Source organism: Corylus avellana, chromosome 10, assembly GCF_965113065.1.
Source record: "Corylus avellana chromosome 10, dhCorAvel1.hap1.2, whole genome shotgun sequence".
NCBI classification, from domain to species: Eukaryota; Viridiplantae; Streptophyta; class Magnoliopsida; order Fagales; family Betulaceae; genus Corylus; species Corylus avellana.
Window position 1 is genome coordinate 9,144,762 of NC_142499.1, and position 23,175 is coordinate 9,167,936.

A 23,175-nucleotide genomic window follows, 5' to 3' on the forward strand; every position below is an offset into this window, starting at 1 on the left:
CATGCAGGAACCCCGAGACACCCATTGGACAGCAGTCAAGTGTATCTTGTGTTACTTAAAGTTCACAAGTGATCATACATTCTCAATATATCGCTCATCTTCACATTTTCTCACAGCATAGTCAAACTCTGACTGGGTGGGATGCCCCGATGATCGTCAATCAACTTCTGGATATTGTACCTTTCTCAGCAGAAATCTACTCTCATGGAGTTCGAAAAAGCAGCCCACGGTGTCAAGATCTAGCACCGAATCTGAGTATAAAGCCTTAGCAAATGCCTCAGCTGAATTGGTATGGATTCAAGCTCTTCTCCGTGAACTTGGTCAGCATTTCTAGCATCCTCCGATCTTACATTGCGACAATATCGGAGCCACGTATCTCTCCTCCAATCCCATGTTTCATGCACAAACAAAACATATTGCCATCGACTATCATTTTGTCCGTGACTTAGTGGCTGCCAAGGAACTTGACATTCATTTCATCTCAGGGAAAGATCAAATAGCTGACATCCTTATCAAACCTCTAGTTTCACAGAAGTTCCAAGTGCTAAAATCCAACATCAATGTTAGCATGCCCACGTTGAGTTTGAGGGGGCGTATTAGAACAGATAAATTACAAACAACTGATTGTGATAAAGATAATGACAAGGAACCTTTGCTCAAACAGAAACTCTTGCAGGAACAAGAACTGAAGTGAATTACTTCTCAAAGATAATTTGTGTATAATTAGGTTTCTATCAATTATTGATCTTGTAAACAAAACAATCTCTTTATTATTATAAATAAGAAACATTGACATATGATTGAATGCGCAGAAAACACAAAACTAAATTTATCTATACCCCTCAAAATGTTTGCACCCAAAGGTTTGTCCATGAATCCTGGCACTCAGACTAAGAGAAACGACCAGAGCTATTCGGTGCTCAGAGAATGAGTCTCAACGTCTAAGAATAGTTTAGTGCTAAGAGATGTAGGAGCTGTTTGGTTTGTGTTGATTGGAGGCTATGCGCGGAATAAAATCATATTTTTTCTAACAACTTCTACGCATGGGTGAATGCCTCTCTCTCATATTTCTCCTATAGCTTGCTTCTTGATATCATGGAAAGACCATTAATACACTCCCCAGAGTGACATAGTAGGTTGATTATGTTAGATTATATCATGGAGTTTAAGAATAATAGTTACAGTTGATTCACTCTCTATTTAAATTAAGGAAAAAATATAAAAAAAATACCCCATACTAACTGCTGTTTGCGATAGAGCTCTACAATGTTCAAAAGGTCCTAAAGTAGCCCATCACATTACCAAAATATATAAAAAAATGCCACTTATTTTTTTATATTCCCATAATGCCCATATTCTTTTTAAAAATAAAATAATAAAAAAAAAAAAACAATTTTTAAAAGGAAAAAAAAAAACCAATGGGCGAATAAATACAAAAAAAAAAAAAAAAAGAAGAAAGTTTTTTGGAATAAATAAATAATTAGTTACTGTAGTTGGGGGGCTTTTAATATATTTTTTTTCCAATATTTTATTTTTTTAAAGAATAGGGGTATTATAGGAATATAAAAAATAAGGGGCCTTTTTACTACATTTTGTTAATTTAATGGGCTTCTTTAGTACCTTTTACAGATTGAGTTTCACCTATTATTAGAGATTTTGAGCTCACACATAAGGAGAAGTGTTAAAATATTGATTAAGTGATTAAATATACATCTTCTTATCAACTTAAGCTTTTAGAATAACTGGTAATTTAATATGGAATCAGAACTAAAAGTCTTAAGATCGAATCTTAAACTCCATGATATGGTATTCTAACATATTCCTGGCATGACAGGCTTAAACATTTCCCTTCTTATTGATGTGCAAATAACAATGACTTGGTAAAGATAATTAATCATGGTATTAGAAAAACAAATTTAGGGAATAAACACTAAAAACTAGGCACTTTTTTTCAATGCATATGTGATGCGAACCTCAATCGACTCGCTTTTGAGACCCAACAACAATATTGGAATATTGACCCAAGAAAGCTAAAAATTCATATTTTTGAAAGAAAACTCCGACCCAACGTTTATAAGTGAAACGCGAACCAAAGGTATAAAGTAACAACCTTCGACTCAGCGTTTATAAATGAAACGCGAACCGAAGGTATAAAGTTTGAACGCCACAAAGAAGAATCCTTGATAAGTTCAAAAGTTCTTTAAATAACCAATAGAAAAAGCAAACCTCACTTTTTTGTATTTTCATTCATGATGTCCATTACAATGAGTGCATGCTATTTATAAAGCATGGCTGAAAATATGACTACCTGCTTGCTATGGAAATGAAATTAAATTGGTTCCAACATTGGAAGGTAAATAAGGTAAAGAAGGATTAACTAATAAAAGCCTAAAATTAAGGTTGATTTGGTCTGAAATTAGCAGCTCCTTCATGCCAAAAATAGACTGAAATTGGCAATTAAATCACACCTAAGGAAGGTCTTGAAATAGGTAAGTCAATCAACCAATTAATTGACATGTAATTTGGCAAATCAATCATCCAATTAATTGGTATGTAATTGGAAAGTCAATCAGCCATTAATCTACGCCATTGTTAAGGAAATTATGCCCAATTAAGCAAGATCAGCCCCATCAATAACTTGGATTAAATTTATTACGCCTTCATTTTCCTTTGGGCTAAGCTTGGAATGCCCCATTTTAGAACCAGCCCAAATCTCTTGAATCAGCCCATTAAGTGTTTCTTTGATCTTCTTGGATCTTGTTCTAGTAATAGGCCCAACTGGAACATATAATGGATTCTTTAATGGTGCTTGTTGATTCTCATCATATGGCACAATTGTGAGATGTATGATGATAGTGTGACTTTGTCACCCATCAAGATGACAGCGTGGTTCCATACACGAGACTATTTGTTTAGTGTGACAATTTCAATTCTAAAGAGAAGTTCCATTGCCCCCAAAACCACACTGTCTCAAATCACGTGGTTCGGGCTGCAAGAGCTTTTATTAAAATCCAGGGTAGATCTACTGTTTGTGATTGTATATATGTGGGATCGGGATCCTGCAATAGTTGGGAATTGCCCATCATTTTTTTTTTTTTTTTTTTTTTTAAATTTTGGCTATTGAATCTCATCCAAGGGTCTAGAAGTTGCCACGTATCCAATTAACTAAAAACTAATAAAATATTATTTAAATTTTAAAAAGAAAAATATAAAACAAAATAAAAAATATATATTTGGGTGGCCGGCCACCCCACCTGAGACATGGGAGTGGCTCCGGCCACCCCCAAGGGCTGGTTGGGGGTGGCTTCGGCCACCCCGATGGCCCTAGGGGGTGGCCGAAGCCACTCCCAACCGACACTTGGGGGTGGCTTCGGCCCTAAGGGGTGGTTCGGCCACCCCCTAGGGCCAAACCCAGCCAAGTCCGAGATTTTTTGAGTGAAAATAAAGTAATGAGCTACTGTTTTACGGAGATTCAGTGTCCCATTTTACCCAATGCTTTATTACCTTTTATATATATAGTATCTTTTGTTATAAAAAATGGGAGTACGCTCTCCAATTGGACAGGGAGTTCCAACAATTTTTCATCTCCTTTGGCAATAGTTTTTTTTATCAGCAATGTTATATACTATATCTCATTCCACTTCTATTTGGCTGAGTTGATGTTTCATTACTTATCAACAATTGTTAAAAATAAAATTAAATGACTGATGTGCAGTGTCACATCAATCTATCTAATAAAATGAAGTGAGATGGAAGTATAATATTTAGCCTTTCTCATTTTCTATGTACTACGAAAGTGACTTCTCTTGATTCATAATATATTATTACACTAAATATAAAAAAAGGTATATAAAAAAACCGTTTGAAACGATTTCTAATTTATCAATTTTTTTTTCAAGCTTTTCTCAGACAAATTGTGTGGTAAGTCTGGGATTCAATTCGGTGAATTTATGGACTGTAAAAAGGTTTTGTATTCTCAAAAACTGAAATTCCAAATCAAAGCACAAGTCATTTAAAAGAACATTAAAAAAAAAAAAAGGTGAAAAAACTTAAAGCAATAAAAATATAAAATCAGTCCTTATAGTTTATCTGATTCACAATTACTTTCATATAGACAGTAGTATCAAAATGAACTCCGAAATTCCGAACGACGAACATGTACTAAAAAAATAACTTATTTCTTACAGTCAAATTCCGTCCATTGACTTAACAAATTATGTGAGTATGACATTGACTTAAATAAGACACGTGTCATAATTTTATTGACTCTCACGTGTCACACTATCAGAATCTGTTAAATTAGTGGACAAAATTTGACTGTATAGATTAATTTTTTTATTTTTTTTTAGCATATTTCAAAATCATTTGAGTTCATTGTCATACCAAATTAGCTAATTGTAAATTAAAAAAAAAAATCATAAAGATTAATTTTTCATTTTTCTCTAAAATTAATAAATTAATATCAAGATTGACAACATATATGAGTTGGCGAAAAGCATTTAGATTTGTCGCGTTCAATCTGTACGAAACATACTTCACAGCCAAACAATCAAAACGAAATTTCCAGCACACTGAGACAGCCCCGCTTCTTCATCCCCGCAGCGCTCCCGCTTTAAATTCTCTTTCCTCTTCTTTCTTTCTTTCTCAAAATCCTCAGAGCCAGAGAGAGAGAGAGAGAGAGCGGGAGAGAGATGGGGCTAGAGATTGTGGAGCCAAACACGTGCGTAAGAGGTTGCTGTGCAAGCAAATCGATCCCTCTGCATCTCCCACCTTCCTCTTATACTCTCCTCTCCCCAATTGCGCGCGGTAACCATCTATTCCCTCGGCAGTTCACGCTTTATGCTAAGGCTCTGTTTGGTTTTCATTCCCAAATGCACTTGATTTTTGCTTGTTCCTTCTGTAAACTAATTTAAACCTTTTCCTCTACGTAATAATTTGAGCACTTCTGATGTCAATAAATGCCGGATTTCAGGGGCAGAGAGTGTTGTATATCAAGCAACTTTGTACGGTAAAAAGGTTGCTGTAAAGAAACCCATCTTGTCTACTTCTGAAGACATTGGCAGATTCCATACAGAGCTCCAATTGTTATGGTCTCTCTCTCTCTCTCTCTCTGAATAATGTGTTAAGCATTTTGATCTGATTAGTGCTGGTGATACTTACTGGGAATGATTTTTTATTTTTTATTTTTTTTTATATGCAAATGAAGTAAGGTGGAGAATCCGGGAATAGTGAAACTGGTTGCAGCGCATGCGAGGCCACCCAATTATATGTTCTTCTTTGAATTCTATGAATCTCCGAATCTCGCGGACAAAATACACAGGGAAGAATGGATTCCGGATATTTATCAAGTGCTCATGATCACAGTCCGGTTAGGTATGATTTGTTTGTTTGTTTCAAATTTAATGTTTTACTAGTCTCACAATATTATCAATGCATGTGATATTGATTTCATCATTCGAATCATTGGGGTATTGGTTTGATGATCTTTCACTTATAGGCTTATTATAACTTTGTATCGTAAGATTAATATGTAATTCACTTAACAGAAAAATAACTAGTTTATATGAATAGCGTTTATTACATTAGCACCAGAAAGTAGTTGGTTTAACAATACTCAAAGTCTTGCCAATGTATTTCCAGAAGAAAGGCTCTGGATGTACATCTTATTCATCTCATACTCTAGAAATGTATCAATAAAATAGCACACCCTTATGACAGTGGTTACAAACAAAGCTTTGCTAAATAGTGTTGACACTTCACTTTTTTTTTGGATTTATTTGTCAGATCTCAATGATTCACTTTGAGACTAATAATTGGAACTTTGAGGTGTTTGATGAATTCATATATCTTTCATGCATTCAACCATGTAAGATGTAGAGTAGGTGACTTGTTTTTCACAACCCTTACAGTGGGACCCCATAACTTTTTGACTTACTTCTTCCCACACGTTTGTTTGTCTCTTTATTCACTAAGCTTCTTCTAGAAGAAGCTTTGACAAAAAGCCTTGTTGTAAAATAAAAGGCCATCCGGTCATTTAGTTGGCAAGAAGAAGAAAAGCTGAAGTTGTTGAAAAGAGAAAAAATTGAGTTGCGGAGCAAAGGAAGAGAAGCAACTTTGTGAGAGAGAGATGCACCATTTTGTTTCTTGAGTTATCTCACGTTTGGAGTGTTGAAAAGCTTAGAGAATTTTAGAGAAATTTTCTCTTTTGTGTGCGAGTGAGATTTTGCTGTATTAGGGTTTTTGGCTTTGAATGGTGTTCTCTGTACTACTCTTTGTACTCCATTCTTTTGTTAGTGAATTTCTTGTGGCCGTCTCCAGTTGTGGATGTAGATTTAATAAACTGAACTACGTAAATCTTGGTGTCTTGTGTGATTGGTTATTTTCTATTATGCTATTTTTTTTGCTTCTTTGGTGATCCTAAAATTTATTTTGTTACAACAAACTGGTATCAGAGCTTGGATCTTTATTTTGCGGAATGGCTATTGCAAAATTTGAAGTAGAAAAGTTTGACGGTCAGAATAGTTTAAGTCTTTTGCGCATCAAGATGCGAGTTTTGTTACGGCAACAAGCCTTGGCGAAGATTTTGGATGCCGAGGTGCCATCAACATCATTAACGGAGGAAAGTAAGGAACTTGAAGAAAAAGCTCAGAGTGCAATTTTGGTATCTTTCTCAGATGGAGTCTTGAGAGAAGTTGCTGATGAAGAAATTGCCGCTGAACTTTGGAAGAAGCTGGAGAGCTTGTACATGAAGAAGTCCCTCAAGAACTGTTTATATTTGAAGCAATGGTTATATACCCTCAAGATGAAAGAATGCATGCTTCATTGTGATCATCTTGATGATTTTAATAGAATTATTTTGGATCTGAAAAATATTGATATTAAAATAGATGATGAGGATCAAGCCCTGCTTTTGTTGTGTTCACTACTGGATGTCTTTGATAATTTCGTTAATTCAATGTTGTACGGTAGAGATACCATCTCCTTAGCGGACATTAAATCTGCTTTAGATTTTATGAAGTTGAGGATAAGATTGAATGGTAAAGGTAGTGATAATCAGATAAAGGGTTTATTTGTTAAGGGTCATTCAGAGAATTTCTGTAATTTTAGAGGTCGATCTAGTCAGAGGAATTCAAGTAAAGGAAAATCAATAGGCCGATCACAGTTGAGGTCGAAGAAGAAAGTCAAGTGTTACTATTGTAAAAAGTATGGGTATTATAAATCAGAGTGTTCGAAGCTGAAAAATAAAGAGGAAGGTGATAAACAAAGTTCATCTTTTGTGGCTGGTGTTGTTGAAGGAAATTCTAAGGGTTTAGGCCTTGTCCTTGCAATTACCAGTTATGCTGATTGTTCTAACGAAAAGTGGGTCCTTGATACTGCTTGTACATTTCATATGTCCCCTAAAAGGGATTGGTTTACTACCTATGAGTCAATCAATGGTGGTTCAGTCTTGATGGGAAATAATGTTGCTTGCAAGATTGTTGGTATTGGTACAATTAGAATAAGGATGCATGACGGGATCGTGAGGACTTTGACGAATGTTCGACATATACCAGATTTGAAGAAAAATCTTATTTCTTTGGGCACTTTGGACTCCCTTGGATACAAGTATTGTGGTGAAGGTGGAGTCATTCGGGTTAGCAAAGGTTCATTGGTTGTGATGAAAGGTAACAAGTTTAATGGCCTTTACTTTCTTCTAGGCAATACGGTGACAAGTTCAGCTGCTGTGTCTTCTTCAGATGATCTAGATTCAGACACTACTTGGTTATGGCATATGCGGTTGGGTCATATGAGTGAGAGGGGTATGACAATCCTGAGCAAACGGGGTTTGCTTTGTGACCAGAAAACAGGATCTCTTGACTTTTGTGAGCATTGTGTGTTCGGAAAAGAATGCAGAATCAAATTTAGTACATGTATCCACAGAACAAGTGGTACAATGGATTATATCCATTCAGATCTATGGGGTCCCTCTCAGGTTCCATCAAAGGGTGGTGTTCGGTACTTTGTAACATTTATTGATGATTATTCGAGAAAAGTATGGGTGTATTTTTTGAAGAAGAAAAGTGATGTGCTTGTCACTTTCAAGCAATGGAAGACATTAATTGAGAATCAGACTGGGAAGAAAATCAAGCGACTCAGAACAGACAACGACATGAAATTTTGTGGTGGTGAATTTAATAAATTTTGCAAGGATGAAGGTATCGTCAGACACCGCACAGTTAGTCATACTCCACTACAGAATGGGCTTGCTGAGCGGATGAACATGACTCTTTTGGAGAGAGCGCGTTGCATGCTTTCGAATGCTAGGTTGTCGAAAGATTTTTGGGCTGAGGCGGTCAATACTGCTTGCTATTTGGTCAACCGTTCTCCATCAATAGCCATTGATTGTAAAACTCCTTATGAGGTATGGTCTGGTACTCCTGCTGATTATTCGATTTTGAAAACTTTTGGTTGTCCTGCTTATTGTTATGTGAATGATGGTAAGCTTGGGCCTAGGTCAAAGAAGTGTATATTTCTAGGCTATGCTGATGGGGTGAAAGGATATAGATTGTGGTATTCTGATCCTAAATCACCTAAGTTTATAGTTAGTAGAGATGTTGTATTTGATGAATCTGCCATGCTTCACCCGAGAAAGGAGTCTATTGTGTCTATAGGAAAGGAGCAGAGTCATAGCGAGGTGGTGGAGCTTCAGGTGGAGGTTTCACAGAGGGTGCGAGATAGCACCCAAGATCAGCCCGTTACAGATAGACATGGTTCCAATTTTGATGATGATGATCCACAAGAAGAGCAAGAGACTAGTATTGTGGCTGGTAGACAGAGGAGACAGATTAGGCCACCTCAGAGATATGGATATGCAGATTTGGTAGCGTATGCACTTAATGTGGCAGAAGACACTGCAGTCCAGGAGCCTTCCACTTACTCAGAAGCTATCACAAGTAGTGAGTATGCTCAATGGGTTGTTGCCATGAATGAGGAGATTGAGTCTCTTTATAAGAACCAGACTTGAGAATTGGTGAAAATTGCCTAAGGGCACTAAGACTATTGGTTGCAAATGGATGTTCAAGAAAAAGGAAGGGATCCTAGGTGTTGAAGATGCAAAGTTTAAGGCACGTTTGGTAGCAAAGGACTATAGTCAAAGAGAAGGTATGAACTTCAATAAAGTTTTCTCTCCTGTTGTGAGACATAGCTCTATTTGTGTGTTGCTTGCCATGGTTGCTCGATTTGATTTGGAGCTTGAACAACTTGATGTGAAAACGGCTTTTCTACATGGTGAGCTTGAGGATACCATCTACATGCATCAGCCATAGGGATTCATTGTTGAAGGTAAAGAGGATCATGTTTGTTAGTTGAGGATGGTGGGATGGTGTTGTATGTGTAAGCACAGTGGCAAGTCTGTCAACCATTTTCTCCTTCACAGTGAAGTGGCACGAGCTTATGGAGTTTGGTTTTCTCTCTTTTTGATATCGCATGGATCAAGCCTAGAGGAGTGGTTGAGTTGTTAGCTTGTTGGCGCGGTCAACGAGGTAATATTTTAGCTAAGGAGGTGTGGTGAATTGCACCAATGTGTGTAATGTGGATTATTTGGCGAGAGCAGAATGCAAGATGTTTTGAAGATCAAGAAAGGTCAATGGAAGAGCTCAAAAAGTTGTTTATTCATACTTTGTTCCATTGAGCCGACGCTTTTAGTGTGCCTTAATTTTTCACCATTTCTCAATTTTTATCTTTATGTTCCTCTTTCTGCCTTTAGTGGGACCTTTTTTTGTATACTTCTTGTGTATTGGGTTGCGCCCCTCTGCGCTTTTCAATGAATAACTTATTTATAAAAAAAGTTGAGGAGATCACTCTATGGTTTGAAACAATCTCCAAAATAGTGGTACAAGTGCTTTGATAGCTTTATGGTTGGGCATGGTTACACAAGAAGTAGTTATGATAACTGTGTGTATTACATGAAATTGTCAGATGGTTCTTTTATTTAATTGTTGCTCTATGTGGATGTCATGTTGGAGTAGGTGACTTGTTTTTCACAAGCCTTACCATGGGACCACATAACTTTTTGACTTACTTCTTCCCACACGTTTGTTTGTCTCTTCATTCATTGAGCTTCGTCTAGAAGCTTTGACAAGAAAAGGCCATTTGGGCATTTAGTTGGCAAGAAGAAGAAAAGTTGAAGTTGTCGAAAAGAGAAAAACTTGAGTTGCATAGCAAAGGAAGAGAAGAAACTTTGTGAGAGATATACACGATTTTGTTTCTTGAGTTATCTCTCGCTTGAAGTGCTAAAAAGCTTAGAGAATTTTAGAGAAATTTTCTCTTTTGTATTTAATTCTCTTTTGTGTTCTTTTGTGTGAGAGTGAGATTTGAGTGTATTAGCCTTTTTGGGTTTGAGTGGTTGTTCTCTGTGCTAATTTTTTTACTCCATCCTTTTGTTAGTGAATTTTCACTAGATCATCTCCGCCTGTGAATATAGGCTTAATAAGCCGAACCATGTAAATCTTGGTGTCTTGTGTGATTGATTATTTTTTTATTATGTTATTTTCTGCTACTTTGGTGATCCTGAAATTTATTTTGTCACAACATAAGATACTTTTTTGATGGTAAATTCTCTATGTTCTATTCAAATTTTTTAAATTTCAGATATTCAAATGTAATTTTGATTAGATGCAAATTACTGAATGTAAAAGTTGGCAAGATAGGAGTGTTAATCTTTTGATATTTTATGAAAGAGGTAAAAGATCCGTATTATTACCTTTAGAATCTTGAAGATACAAAAAGCCTCTAAACTCTCTCGTTAGAGGCCATATCCGTAATATTTTCAATCATTTTTTATACAAAGTGGTTGCAATAAATATCATTCGTCATTTCACATTTACAAATTTCTAATATCATGATACTGGAAAGGTAATGCTGCAGTATTTTCATGGACTACTGTTTGTTTTGTATTTAAAGGTACAGTATTGGAGATCATAAAACTAACTTGCCTTCAAATGCTACCAGTTACTCATACAGGGCCCGTACCAATTTCATGAATAACTACAACATCATAGAGACTTTATGCATGGAAAATGAGAATGAGTAAGAATCTGAAATAACTGAAAAATGTCAACTTTTTTGATAAGTCATTCAATTTCATTAAAATCACAAAGGGATGCAACCTTGGTACACAAGAAGTATACAAGAGAAACTCTCTAATATTGAGAAAAAGAGGAACAAAAATCCAAAAACTCAGAGAAATTAGAAACGGGCAAGCTATTGAACGCTGCTATCCATGTGTAGAGGAATTGGAACATCGTTTTCTGCTCTAAACATTGCATTATCTCGATCTTCAAAGCTCCTTACATTTTGCTTTCTCCAAAGACACCATATTAAACACAAAGGAGCTAACCTCCTTACATTTTGCTCTCTCCAAAGACACTTCTAGACCATTACGGTTTTCCCATTTGTCCTCTCCAACTCACCAACATCTCTCTCACCTTCTAGGCATAACCCGAACAATACCAAACAAATGGAAAAACAAACTCCATAATTCTCTTGCAATCTCACAATGAAGGAGGTGATCATTAGATTTTCCACTTTTCTTGCACATACACCACCAATCACCACAATAATGTTCATTTTTCTTAAGTTATCCAAAGTCAAGGTTATCCTACTTCTATTGCTTCAACTTTAGTCATTATACTAGTGCTAATGATTCATTTTCCTATAAAATCTCTGTTTATTTTATTTTTCAGTTAAAGATTTCTAAAAGTTCCATTTGCATGACTTTTCATTGTTTTTCTTTTCCATTATTTCTTTTTCTGCAGCAAAGGCTTTGCAGTATCTGCATAACCTCGGGATCGTACATAGGGATGTGAAACCAGCAAATATTCTTGTAAATATCTTCTTATGTTCTTTATCTTCTTTCCAGTTAGTTTTTTTTTTTTTTTCCCAAAATTTAGTACTGGAATCTTGATTTTGACTTGTAGGTAGGAAACTGATGTGTATGTTTCTACAATGCAGCTCGACAAAAACCTTTACCCACACCTAGCAGATTTTGGTTTGGCAGAATACAAAAAAAATCTGAAAGGAATTTCTGTTGAGAACTGGAGATCAACTGGCAAGCCGACCGGTGGTTTTCACAAAAAAATAATGGTTGGGACACTCATATATATGGCACCTGAAATCTTAAAGAAGGAGACCCAGACAGAAAAATCAGATGTCTACAGTTTTGGGGTATCAATCAAGTAAGAGTCTGAGACAAGTTGTTAAATTACACTATACGAAATTGCATGGTTTCTTTCTTTTATGAATCATGGAAAAAGGAAAATAGGAATGCAGTTTTAAACTTGTATCCATTGCAATTAAGATTGGAATTTGTTAGGATATTTGGTGGTCCATTAAGTTTCCAATACTGCATATAGGAAATAAAAAATAGCAAGGCGGAACCAGTGTTCATATAAATGGTTATAACACTCGAGCCATCAATGTTCTTGTGGCTGTGGCTGCAGTTTATGCCTGCTGAAAAGTCATGGTTAAACACTGTTGGATATGGATTTGGCCTCGTTGGGTAACGGTTTTGAAAATGCTTTTCTGTTTTGAGAAAAAAAAAAACACTGTTCTCAAAATCATTAATAAACTATTCAAAACACAAAAGCCTCTTTTCGCCTTTAGTGGGGCTTTTCTTTGTATACATCCTTTGTACTAGGGTTGCGCCCCTTTGCGCTTTTCAATGAATTACTTATTTATATATATAAAAAAAAACTATTCAAAACACAAGACTTTTCAAATGTGGATCCCATCAAAAAAACACTTCTAACCTTTACATCACATCAAAACACTTTTTCAAACCAAAATAAAAATCACTTTTCAAAACCATTATCAAACATGTTCAATTTGCACTTCCAGATTTTTGATCACATGTATAATTATGTCTTTTAAGACATTTTGCAGCTATCATTATGGCTATCAGATAACTGGAGATTAAACATTAAACATTACTGATATGAATTTTTGCCTCATTTGGCATAGAATTTAAATGTTGAAATCTGGATGCTAAATTGAACTGCTCACCATATTGTCATGAATAACATCTTTGGAAAGCATAAATGATGTATGAAAACATTAATTTTCCTTGGCGGATAAGTGAGTGCTTACAAATAATAGAGCCAGAGGAAAAAAGGTAGTCCTCCATGGTTATGCATTACACAGGTCTTCTCTAACTTTGTAGCAGAAACATGAATGTAATGAAGACACAAAAAAATATAGAAATGTGGACATAGATATCATCAGAAAACATGGAAGTACATAAGTAGCAACATAATTATAAATATATATGACACATTTTTGATATGCTATATATAGAGTATGTGATAAAATATGTTTTGGTGGTTCATCAACAATAACTATTTATACTCAATAGGTCGAAATCCTGAAGTTCTATTTCTGTCTCGCTGTCTCTCTCTCTCTCTCTCTCTCGCTCTCTCTCTATCTCTCTCTCTCTCTCTCTCTCTCTCTCTCTCTCTCATTTATTCTTCTTTCTTTTTATTTTTCTTTTTAGCATGCCCTGCCATCTATATTAGTTTGTAAGAATCCCATATTAATTTTCATTAATCTATAATAAGTTAAAGTTTTCTTTATCTATGTTGCGTCAAACTTTGTTTGATTGTAAATACTCATCTGATGCATGTTGTGGGTCCATTCCAATGTCTCTAATGCTTCAGAAATTGTTTCCAAATTTTGGATGTGTATGGTACCAGTTTGATTGAGTGTTTTTAATGTCTCTGTGTCCAATACGTATTACATATGGTCATGTCTGCTTTTGGGAATTATGTGCTTCAGAACTTTCCTGTTCTGGCCTATATTAAGCTATTTATCAGTTGATTGTTACTGTCTCGCTGTTAGTGGGACAAAAGCAGTTTCCAGTGCATTTATCTTGAATTATTAAAATAAAAGATGTCAAATTAGGAAGGCAAGGATATGCATTCCAGGAAGCTCTGTTTGCTAGATGCATTTATATTGCCATATTATTGTTTTGAATTTAAAATGTTGTCATAGAACTAGGAGTCATTTGGATTATTATAGTCTAGAAGCATGTACATTTGAAATTCTTTATTCGTCCTTTCTACTCTATTGCAGTGAGCTTCTTACTGGTGTTGTCCCATATACTGATCTTCGTGCAGAAGCTCAGGTTAGCTTTCTCTATTGCATTTTTTTTTTTCAGGGGAGGTAGGGCTTATAATTCTACACCTGTAGATGTTTTTCATGTTATGGTTAAATTGATTCATTCAAATCAATCTTGTTGCTAAATATATTGATGTAAACCAGACTGAATTCAATTTTATAAGAAATTTGGAGAAGATAGGGGCATCCCAACGAGGTCCAAAACATTTGTGGACGAGCTTGTTAAGAAGGCTTCAAGAAGGAGATTTGAGAGCATCGTTAGCTACAACGTTAGGAACGCGTCCAGGCATGTTGTTTAATTTGGAGATCTAAGAGCCTTGTCAGCTTGGCATCTTGATTATGTCACTTGAGGATGACATATAAGGGCTACCTAAGAGCCTCGCCAGAAAGGTTCGCCAGCAAGCTGTTTTGACAAGCTCAATTTTAAAGGAGCCTACGATAAGCTCGTCGGCTATCCCATCAGCAACAGGTCCCCATATGAGATCACATCCTCAGGACGAGTAAGTGTCACCGTCCTAACACGATCACATCATTTCCATAGAACATACTTAATTTTTGTGTTTTAGTAGGGTTAGAAGTTTAGATACAATAAATACTTGTATATTATTCATTCGTTTATAATAAGATAAGAAACACTCAAGCAGCGGTTTTCTATCTATCTATCCCAATCCTTGATTTGTTCTTGGTTTTGGGAAGAATTACTAGTATAATATTGTTTTTTTTTTTTTTTTTTTTTTTTTTTTAATATATATCAAATACACCTACTTTGCATCAGTTGATATCAGAGTCAAGGCCTTTTTTCTTTGGCGTGAAGGGGATGCAGAAGGGGAAACCATTTGCAGATAAGTTTGCAATCATGGAGGAGCATTGATGATTTGTTTGGGTGACTTAGAGAGCTCGCTGAGCAATTTACTGTCATGGGTGGACCAAACGGTTGTCGCCAATGCCATTGACCAAATCCGCGTTATGCGGAGGAGGAAGACATGTATATTGTTAAGGATGAAACTGTCAGTCCGTTTGTGCAGCGTAGAGAGGGAAGGGAGTGTCCCATGGCGCAGATCAATGCTAGCAGATGAGAGTCAAGATTCAAACTCGATATCTTGGAGTTCCAAGGCTGCCTACAACCTGAAGAATTCTTTGATTGGGTAGCTGCTGTTGAGATCTTATACTTTAAGGAGGTGCCTGATGATTGAAGAGTTCCTTTAGTGGCGACCAAGTTCTGGGAAAGAGCTGTTGCATGGTGGTAGCAATTGAAGCAAACTAGAATGCGGCGAGGGCAGGAGAAGATCAATAATTGGGAGAAATTATTGAAACATATGAGGGCTGCATTCTTGCCCCATAACTGTGCGAGGACCATATACCAACAATTGCAGAATCTAAGGCAAGGAACAAGATCTATGAATGATTACACGACGGACTTCTACAAGTTGGTGGTGGCTCGTGTGGATTTTGCGGAGTCGGATGATCAGTTGGTATCTCAATATATTTGATGTATGCAGCAACAATTCCTAGACTCATTGAACTTCTTTGATCTTCTTAATGTGTTTGAAGCACACCAAAGAGCGTTGCACCTAGAGAAGACATTATCTTGGAGGCCTTTGGCACTGATTGGAGGAGGAGGTAGTGGGGGTAACCAGCCTAATCCCACATTCTCTACACGTAGTATAAACCCACCTCCTACACAAACTAGAGGGCAACCGAATGTGCAACCTAACAAGGCGTCTTTGACTAGCACTCCAAAGTTTTTTAAATGTGATGTGGAGAACAGAATGGTGGATTGCCACAAGGGAGAGAAGTATGGAAAAGGTTTAATCATCGGGTCCGGGGAGGAAATAGACAATACGACGGTTGATTTTAAGAAAGAGCCCGACTTTGATGGCGAAGAAAGAAGTTGATTTGGAGATTGTAGTTGGAGAGGGTCCTTTGTTGGTGGTTAGTAGAGTGTTTGCTTTACATCCTGTAAGGCGGAAGGTGAAGATTGAAGACGCAGCATCTCCCAATCTACATGTATCATGGGAGAGTGTGCAAACCTGTCATTGATTTGGGAAGCTGCAAGATGTAGTGTCGGAGCAGGCTATCTGAAAATTGAATTTGGAGATGAAAAAGGACCCTAGTCCTTACCGGTTGGAGTGGCTCAAGAAAGAAATCGAGGTAACGATCTCTAAACGTTGTCTAGTGTCGTTTTCTATTGGGACTAAATATAGTGATAAGGTATGGTATGGTGTAGTTGCCATGAATGCTTGCCATCTCTTGTTGGATGGATTGTGACAATATGATAGAATCGTTATCCATGATTGTAACAATCTAGGGAAAGCTTTAGTCATATTTGCACTATCGCTCCAAAAAGACTAGTCAATTTGGAACTTTCTTAAAATCACTTATAAAGTCCAGTTTCACTTAATAAGTTAGTAATATGAGACTTGGCATACATGAGTGTCTTTATAAACCACGCACTCTATGTGAGCTACTCATTTTCTCAAGGAGTGTTACAATCTCTCATCTTTAAACTTGTGATGTCTTCATCAAGGCCACATCATGCAGTGCTCTAGTACCACATGGTGCTATTAAGTGGCTTTGATACCATTTGTAATGACCTAGGGAATGTGCTAGTCAAATCTGCGCTAATACCCCAAAAGAATCAATCAATTTGGAATTTTCTTAAAATCACTTAGCTAGTTTCACCTAGTAAGTAAATAATGCGGGACTTAGCATCCGTAATTGTCTTTATAAACCACTACTCTATATAGGCTACTCATCTTCTCAATATGGGATCGGGGTATTACAATGATGGGAGGAAGAATACTTATAGCTTCATGTTTGCCAATGTGAAGATTACACTAAAACGTAAGAAAGAGATTGAGCCAAAATCCTCAAAGGGGGATGGTAAAAATCTCCTAGCAAGGAAGGAATTTGTGGATGAGATGAAAGCTTCCGGGGTTATATTTGTGCTATTGGGCAAAGAAAGTAATAAAGGATGAGTATCGGAGCCGGTGAAGGAAATGTTGAAGGATTTTGTTGATGTTTTTCCCAAGTTGCCGAAGGGGTTACCAACTTTGGAGAGACATTTAGCATTAAATTAATTTGGTGCCGGGATCTAATCTTCCGAATCTCCCACAATATCGCATGAGTCCTAAAGAACATGAAGAGTTAAGACGACAAGTGGAAGATCTATTGGTTAAAGGCCATATCCGAAAGAGCTTGAGCCTATGTACAGTTCCAATTTTACTTAAACCCAAGAAAGATGGGTCTTGGTAGATGTGTGTGGATAGTCGGGCAATTAACAAGATCACCATGAGGTATAGTTTTCCTATTCCATGGGTAGATGGCTTGTTCGACCAATTGAATGGGGCCATGGTATTCACAAAGCTGCACTTGAAGACTAGTGGATCCGAATTTGACTGGGTGATGAGTAGAAGACACTGTTCAAAATGAATGAGGGGCTATATGAATGGTTGGTGATGCCCTTTGGGTTGTGAAATGCGCCTTGCACGTTTATGGGGGTGATGAATTAGATTTCCACCCTTTCATAGGCAGGTTTGTTTTGGTGTATTTTGATGACATCCTTATTATAGTGCTAACATTGATGTGCATCTTCAGCTCTTGTGGGAGTTTCTTTTTTGATAAGTAAATTGTATATATCAAAAAAAGCCCAAAGCGCCTCTAAGTACACAAGAAAGTATACATAGGTAGCCCAATTTAAACCCAAAGACAAAACCCAAGAAGATCCAACTAGTAACCACAACCAAACGGTAAACCAAAGAAAGAACCCAAAAAACCCAAAGACTGAAGCCCACAATGGCCCACCACCAGCCCTAAAAAAACACCAAGCCCTAATGCACCTTTGGAGGAAAGGAAAATGCATTTTTGGTCCCAACACAACCCCGCCGGCGATGGCACCTCTCCAGAGAAGGTCTCTCTGTAGCCTCATAATTGATGGAGCATTCTAAATTCTTGAGTTCCTTCTTCCTCTTTACCTTAGAGGTATAAGGCTTCCGCCCCTCTTCAATTTTTGAAAAGAGATTCAAAAGACTTTTCTCATCACCTCCTTCACCATTAGACAGTCCTACACTGGAGGCGAATTTCACCACATCTATCACCACCTCCGAATAGTTCTTCACCCCCTTCTCTGAAGGTTCCACTACAACCTCGGCAAACAGCTCCTTGTTCTTATGCAACTGCTTAGCAATCTTCTCCTTCACCCTCTGGGCATACCCTATTTGAGATTTGGAAACAGAGGAGTAAATTGGAGCACCACTCTCCAACATCCGAGGAAAAGGTTCGCTTATTCTCAAACCCAGCTCAGCTACATGCTTTTTCGAAGAACAGATCTGTGAATCTTCGACTACAACTTTAGAACCCTTTGCCGACGATGAAGCCTTCTTCATCCCAGGCAGAGAAAGCATTTCTAGACCCTAAAAACCCCCGACGTAGCACCCTTTTGTCGAAGCAGTCTGAACAGGCTCAACCTCCTTCGCCGGAACAGCACCAACTCCCACCGGATGGACAGAGACCACCACCAGAGACAGTGGACAGACAGGGGCCTCCGCCTTATCAACAAAAGAAATGAAAAGATCCCCAATACTGGGCATGGTACTCACCGGAGTCGACAACCAGTTCTGGGTATTCTCCGGCATCAGAGCAGCATCCGTCGGAAAGACAGGGGCCGCTGCCGTAGCATTAGACACAGACCCCGACGCACAGCCCTATTGAGGTAACTCCGGATGCACCTCTGCCTACGACGGCCCCACCAATGCAAGCTTGAAATCATCGTTGGAAACCCCGGCGAGACCAACAACGACCGGTGCAAATGCCTTAGAAACACACGCCTCCCTACAAGCGGCCGGAAAATCAACATCTCCCGGCGAGGCAGACCGCACTGTTGAGACTTAGGCAAACACTTAACATGACGCATCATACCCCTGTGCCAACCTGACTTAAGATACCCAGCGTGTTTGGGCTTAAGGAAAGACCCAAACCCAAGACCTTGTAAGCCTTTTAAAAAAACAAAAAAAACCCATTGTTTTTTCCTTAAAGGTAATACACCCAGCCCAACTAATAGTCCTTTAACTAACCCAGCTAGGACCTGGCCCAAATTAGAACAAAAAAGACCTTGCATTGTCTTCGTCTTCTTCTTCTTCTTCGTATGATCAGCCGCCGAGATAGAACATGTAATAGAATTAGCAGGCTCTGGCGACTCCAACTCAAAACAATCCACCATCACTCGCGACTCATAATCACCGTACCCTGGCTCAAAAGAGTCCTTCACCGGGAAAAGATCAAGAGGTTGCGAAGATCTTACCCTCCTCCCTCCTCCGAACGGGAGGCACCTCAAAACCAGACGCCAGTCGAAGAACCTCCGCAAAGGAGCGCCCAAGATGACATCTAGAGATGGATTCTCCCAAACCAAGCTTGGGCTGCGTCCTTGGAACAGGGTGCACAGAGGCTTGTGGAGCCGACATCCTCCGCAACTCATTTGCAAACCGACGCCATCCCCTCCCACCACAGCCCTCAGGTAGCCAAATGATTCCTTTACGACCTCCCTCAGCAAACACAGTCACCTCCAGGAAACTACCTGCTGTATTAACACCCCCATGCACCATCAAAGCCTTATCGCCCTCACGGTATGACTTGGCAATATCAACCTTCAACAGAGATTGACTCGTCTCCTCAACCGTATCCACCAACCATGAAGCACAAGGTTGACTCACGAAAATTACCTCTACGAACCCTTTTCTCTTTTCCTCCAAACGGAGATCAAGACACCCTTCCTTCGTTGACAGGCAAAAGGATTTTGCTTCTATGGAGAAGCGCCGTTCCATTGCGGCTCACCAGAGCCTAGCGCACAATGCCTAACAACGCCGCCGCTAGGGCAGAAAACTATCTTACTAACCTAAAAAGTGTAAAGGAAGAGCGAGAGACTAATCCTGTCAACCATTTTGAACCAAGATACTCAAAAGGAATTGTTTCTTTGAATAAGAAATTTTAATAGGAAGAGATAGGTCACAAATTTTACTGTGGAACAAAGACTAAGAATGTTACACGCTCTTGCTTAAAATGAAGTGGCAACACATCAAAGAACTTCTGCTCTTGTGGGAGTTTCTTATTGAGTTGCCTAGGGAGAAGTTCTTTGTTTCCATGGGCAAGTGTTTGTTCATGACGGATTTGGTCCTTAACATTGGTTATGTGGTATCGAAGAATGGGTTGTCAGTGGATGAGTCGAAGGTTGCAGCCATAAGGAAATGGTTGACTTCTGCTACTTTGCATGAGGTACAAAGTTTCCATGGGTTGGTGTCTTTTTACCTTCGCTTCATCAACAACTTTAGTTCTATTTTGGCGCCTATTATGGACTGCATGAAGGCTGGAAAGTTTTCATGGAATGAAAGGGACAGTTGTAGCATTTGAGGTGATCAAGGAGAAGCTTACTACTACTCCTGTTCTTTCATTGCCAGGTTGCACACAAGCCTTTGAATTACATTGTGATGCGTCCAAGGTGGGCATTGCAGCAGTACTTGGTCAAGGAGGAAGACCATTGGTGCACTTCAGTGAAATGTTAAGCTTAACTACAACACTTATGATCTAGAGTTCTATGCTTTCGTGCAAGCTTTGAAGCATTGGAGTTCTTATCTTTCTTACAATGAGTTTCTCTTGGATTTTGACCATGAAGCTTTGTAGCACCTTAATATTCAAGACAAACCTTAATAAAGACACGCCGGTTGGACGGTGTATCTGCAACAGTTCTCCCTTGTCATCAAGCATAAATTTGGGGCATTGAACAAGGTGGGTGATTTGCTCAGCTAGAAGGCACTTCTATTGATTACAGTCAAGACAAAGGTACTTCGATTTGATCTCTTAAAAGATTCTTTATTTAGTCCTCCATTCTTTGGTCCTATTCTTAGTGATGTGACAGCGGGACAAAAGGATGATTTCCTATTACATGACGAGTTCCTTTTCAAAGGCAATCAACTATGTATTCCAAAGGGTGGCTTGAGATTGAAGATCATACCGGACCAATTCTATTGGCAAAGCATGTGAAGAGAGATTGGGAAGTTTGTGGCTGGTTGCTGGATTTGTCAAGTGTCCAAGGGTACAACTACAAATGCCGGTTTATATAAGCCACTTCCAATTTTGGAGCAACCATGGACAAATATAAGCATGGATTTTGTGTTGGACCTGCCGAGGAAACAACGAGGTAATGATTCCATCTTTGTTGTGGTTGATCGATTTTATGAAATGGCATATTTCATTGCCTGTAAGAAGACTTCTGATGCTGTAAATGTGGCACAACTGTATTTTTAAAAAGTTTATAGGCTACATGGGTTGTAACGCCCAATAAATTAAAATGCATATTTTAAATGTTAAATAAATAATGAAATGCATAATACCCACTTAGGTCAAACTAAGACAGAATACGAAAGAAAATGGGATTTTAGAGGTGAAAAGTGAAAATGATGGATTTTTAGCTCGAAAATGCACTCACTGAGCACTGCTGGGTGACCACGGCATGTACACAGAAAAGAGCTTTCTAGATTGGGATCTTATCCGTGATTCCGACCTCGTACCTAAAGTTACATTTGAATTACTACCATGTGTGGATAATTGACCGATCAATCAAGTATGTAAGGACTCGGGGGAGATAGGATGAAATGGATCAAAAATGGCGTCAAAATGGCAAAAATCGGGTTTCTGCAACCAAGGACTAGTTGACCGAGGACTAAGCTCGATTGATCGAGATTTGGACACGTGGCAAAAATAAGTTATTTCAAGGTGGCTGAGTCAAATTCAGGCTAACCCTGATTTGACCGATTTCGAGAGTCATGATGACTTGGTCGACCGAGACATGACTCTAGATGACTGAGACAAGTGGTAGGCATTTCACAGGCTAGATAAAAAAAGGGCCGGTCGACCTAGCACTATAACATTGACTTAAAAATCTATAAATAGAGCTCAAAGCTTCGGAATAAATTGTTCAAAAATCTCTCTTCTCTCTCTAGAAACTTTAAGGGATGCATGTGAGGGTTGTGTGAGAAGGTTCTCAAGCAGTGAAGCCCTACGAAAGTGAAATCTTGACGTGGAAGTATCGAGGTGCTTGGATAATAGATTATTGAGAGGTAAAAAGTCTAAACTCGCTTTTCATTTGGTGTAATCATTGTAACGTTGTTATAATGCAAGTATAGTGTCATGTATATGCATATAGTTATACTATAAGTAAACATATTGGCAATATTGTGATAACCACGTGAGTGGTTGTATTACTAAGTTTTGGTAGAATGGTATTGTTATAACTATTTTGATCAAACTATGTGATGGGACTTGCATGGCACTTTAGAAATGCGTGTAAATGTGTTGTTGTGCCGCCCAAATCTTGTTAGAAAGAAAACAACGTATAAAAATGACATTTTTACAAAACTATGGTTTTGTTCATAGATTTAAAAGTTAGACGCTTTTCAATGTTCCATTTGGTAGATGTTGTTGTATATGAGGCCTATGGATCCATTGAAGTGAAAAGAGGCCAAAAGACAAGGTTTCAAGACAGTTTTTGGAAATTTAGTTTGTTGCCAGTACTCCCTTGGTCGACCGAGACATAAGCCCGGTCAACCGAGCTCAAGGCAGTAGGTCCAGTGACCCTCGATAGATGCCTCGGTCAATGCTCGATGGATTGAGCCTGAGGCAGTATATTCCAGTGACCCTCGGCTGATCTCCGGTTGACCAAGCTTAGTTAGAACAGAAAAATAAGGGTTTTTCCAAATGACTTTCATAATGTTCAAGGATCTTAGGGTTTGTTAGAGCTCCTAGAGTTTTAAAGAGAATTAGAACACAATTGATGGGTACAATGTAAATGCAAAGAAAGTATGGAATCGAATCACAAAGGTTTGGTTAGGGAGTTTTGGCCTAAACTATAAGTATAAATTTGCTGATCTTGCACTTGAATATTTTACAAACACATGTTATATATGATTTTTATTTTATTTTTTTATTTATTTTATTTTTTTATGTGATATTGAGCCCTACATGTGAAATTATATT

General features: G+C 38.0%; 1 protein-coding gene across 1 annotated transcript in view; it reads left to right on the top strand.

The window, feature by feature from the left end:
- The first annotated feature begins 4,541 nt into the window (after positions 1-4,541).
- Positions 4,542-23,175, top strand: part of LOC132191452 (protein kinase family protein / protein phosphatase 2C (PP2C) family protein) — a 36,520-nt gene continuing 17,886 nt past the window's right edge. Inside the window, exons 1-6 of the mRNA XM_059606468.2 lie at positions 4,542-4,806; positions 4,973-5,090; positions 5,207-5,373; positions 11,796-11,863; positions 11,992-12,215; positions 14,107-14,158. Of these exons, the coding sequence (XP_059462451.2) occupies positions 4,692-4,806; positions 4,973-5,090; positions 5,207-5,373; positions 11,796-11,863; positions 11,992-12,215; positions 14,107-14,158 (744 nt within the window). The 5' untranslated portion in view covers positions 4,542-4,691. The remainder of the gene's footprint in view (positions 4,807-4,972; positions 5,091-5,206; positions 5,374-11,795; positions 11,864-11,991; positions 12,216-14,106; positions 14,159-23,175) is intronic.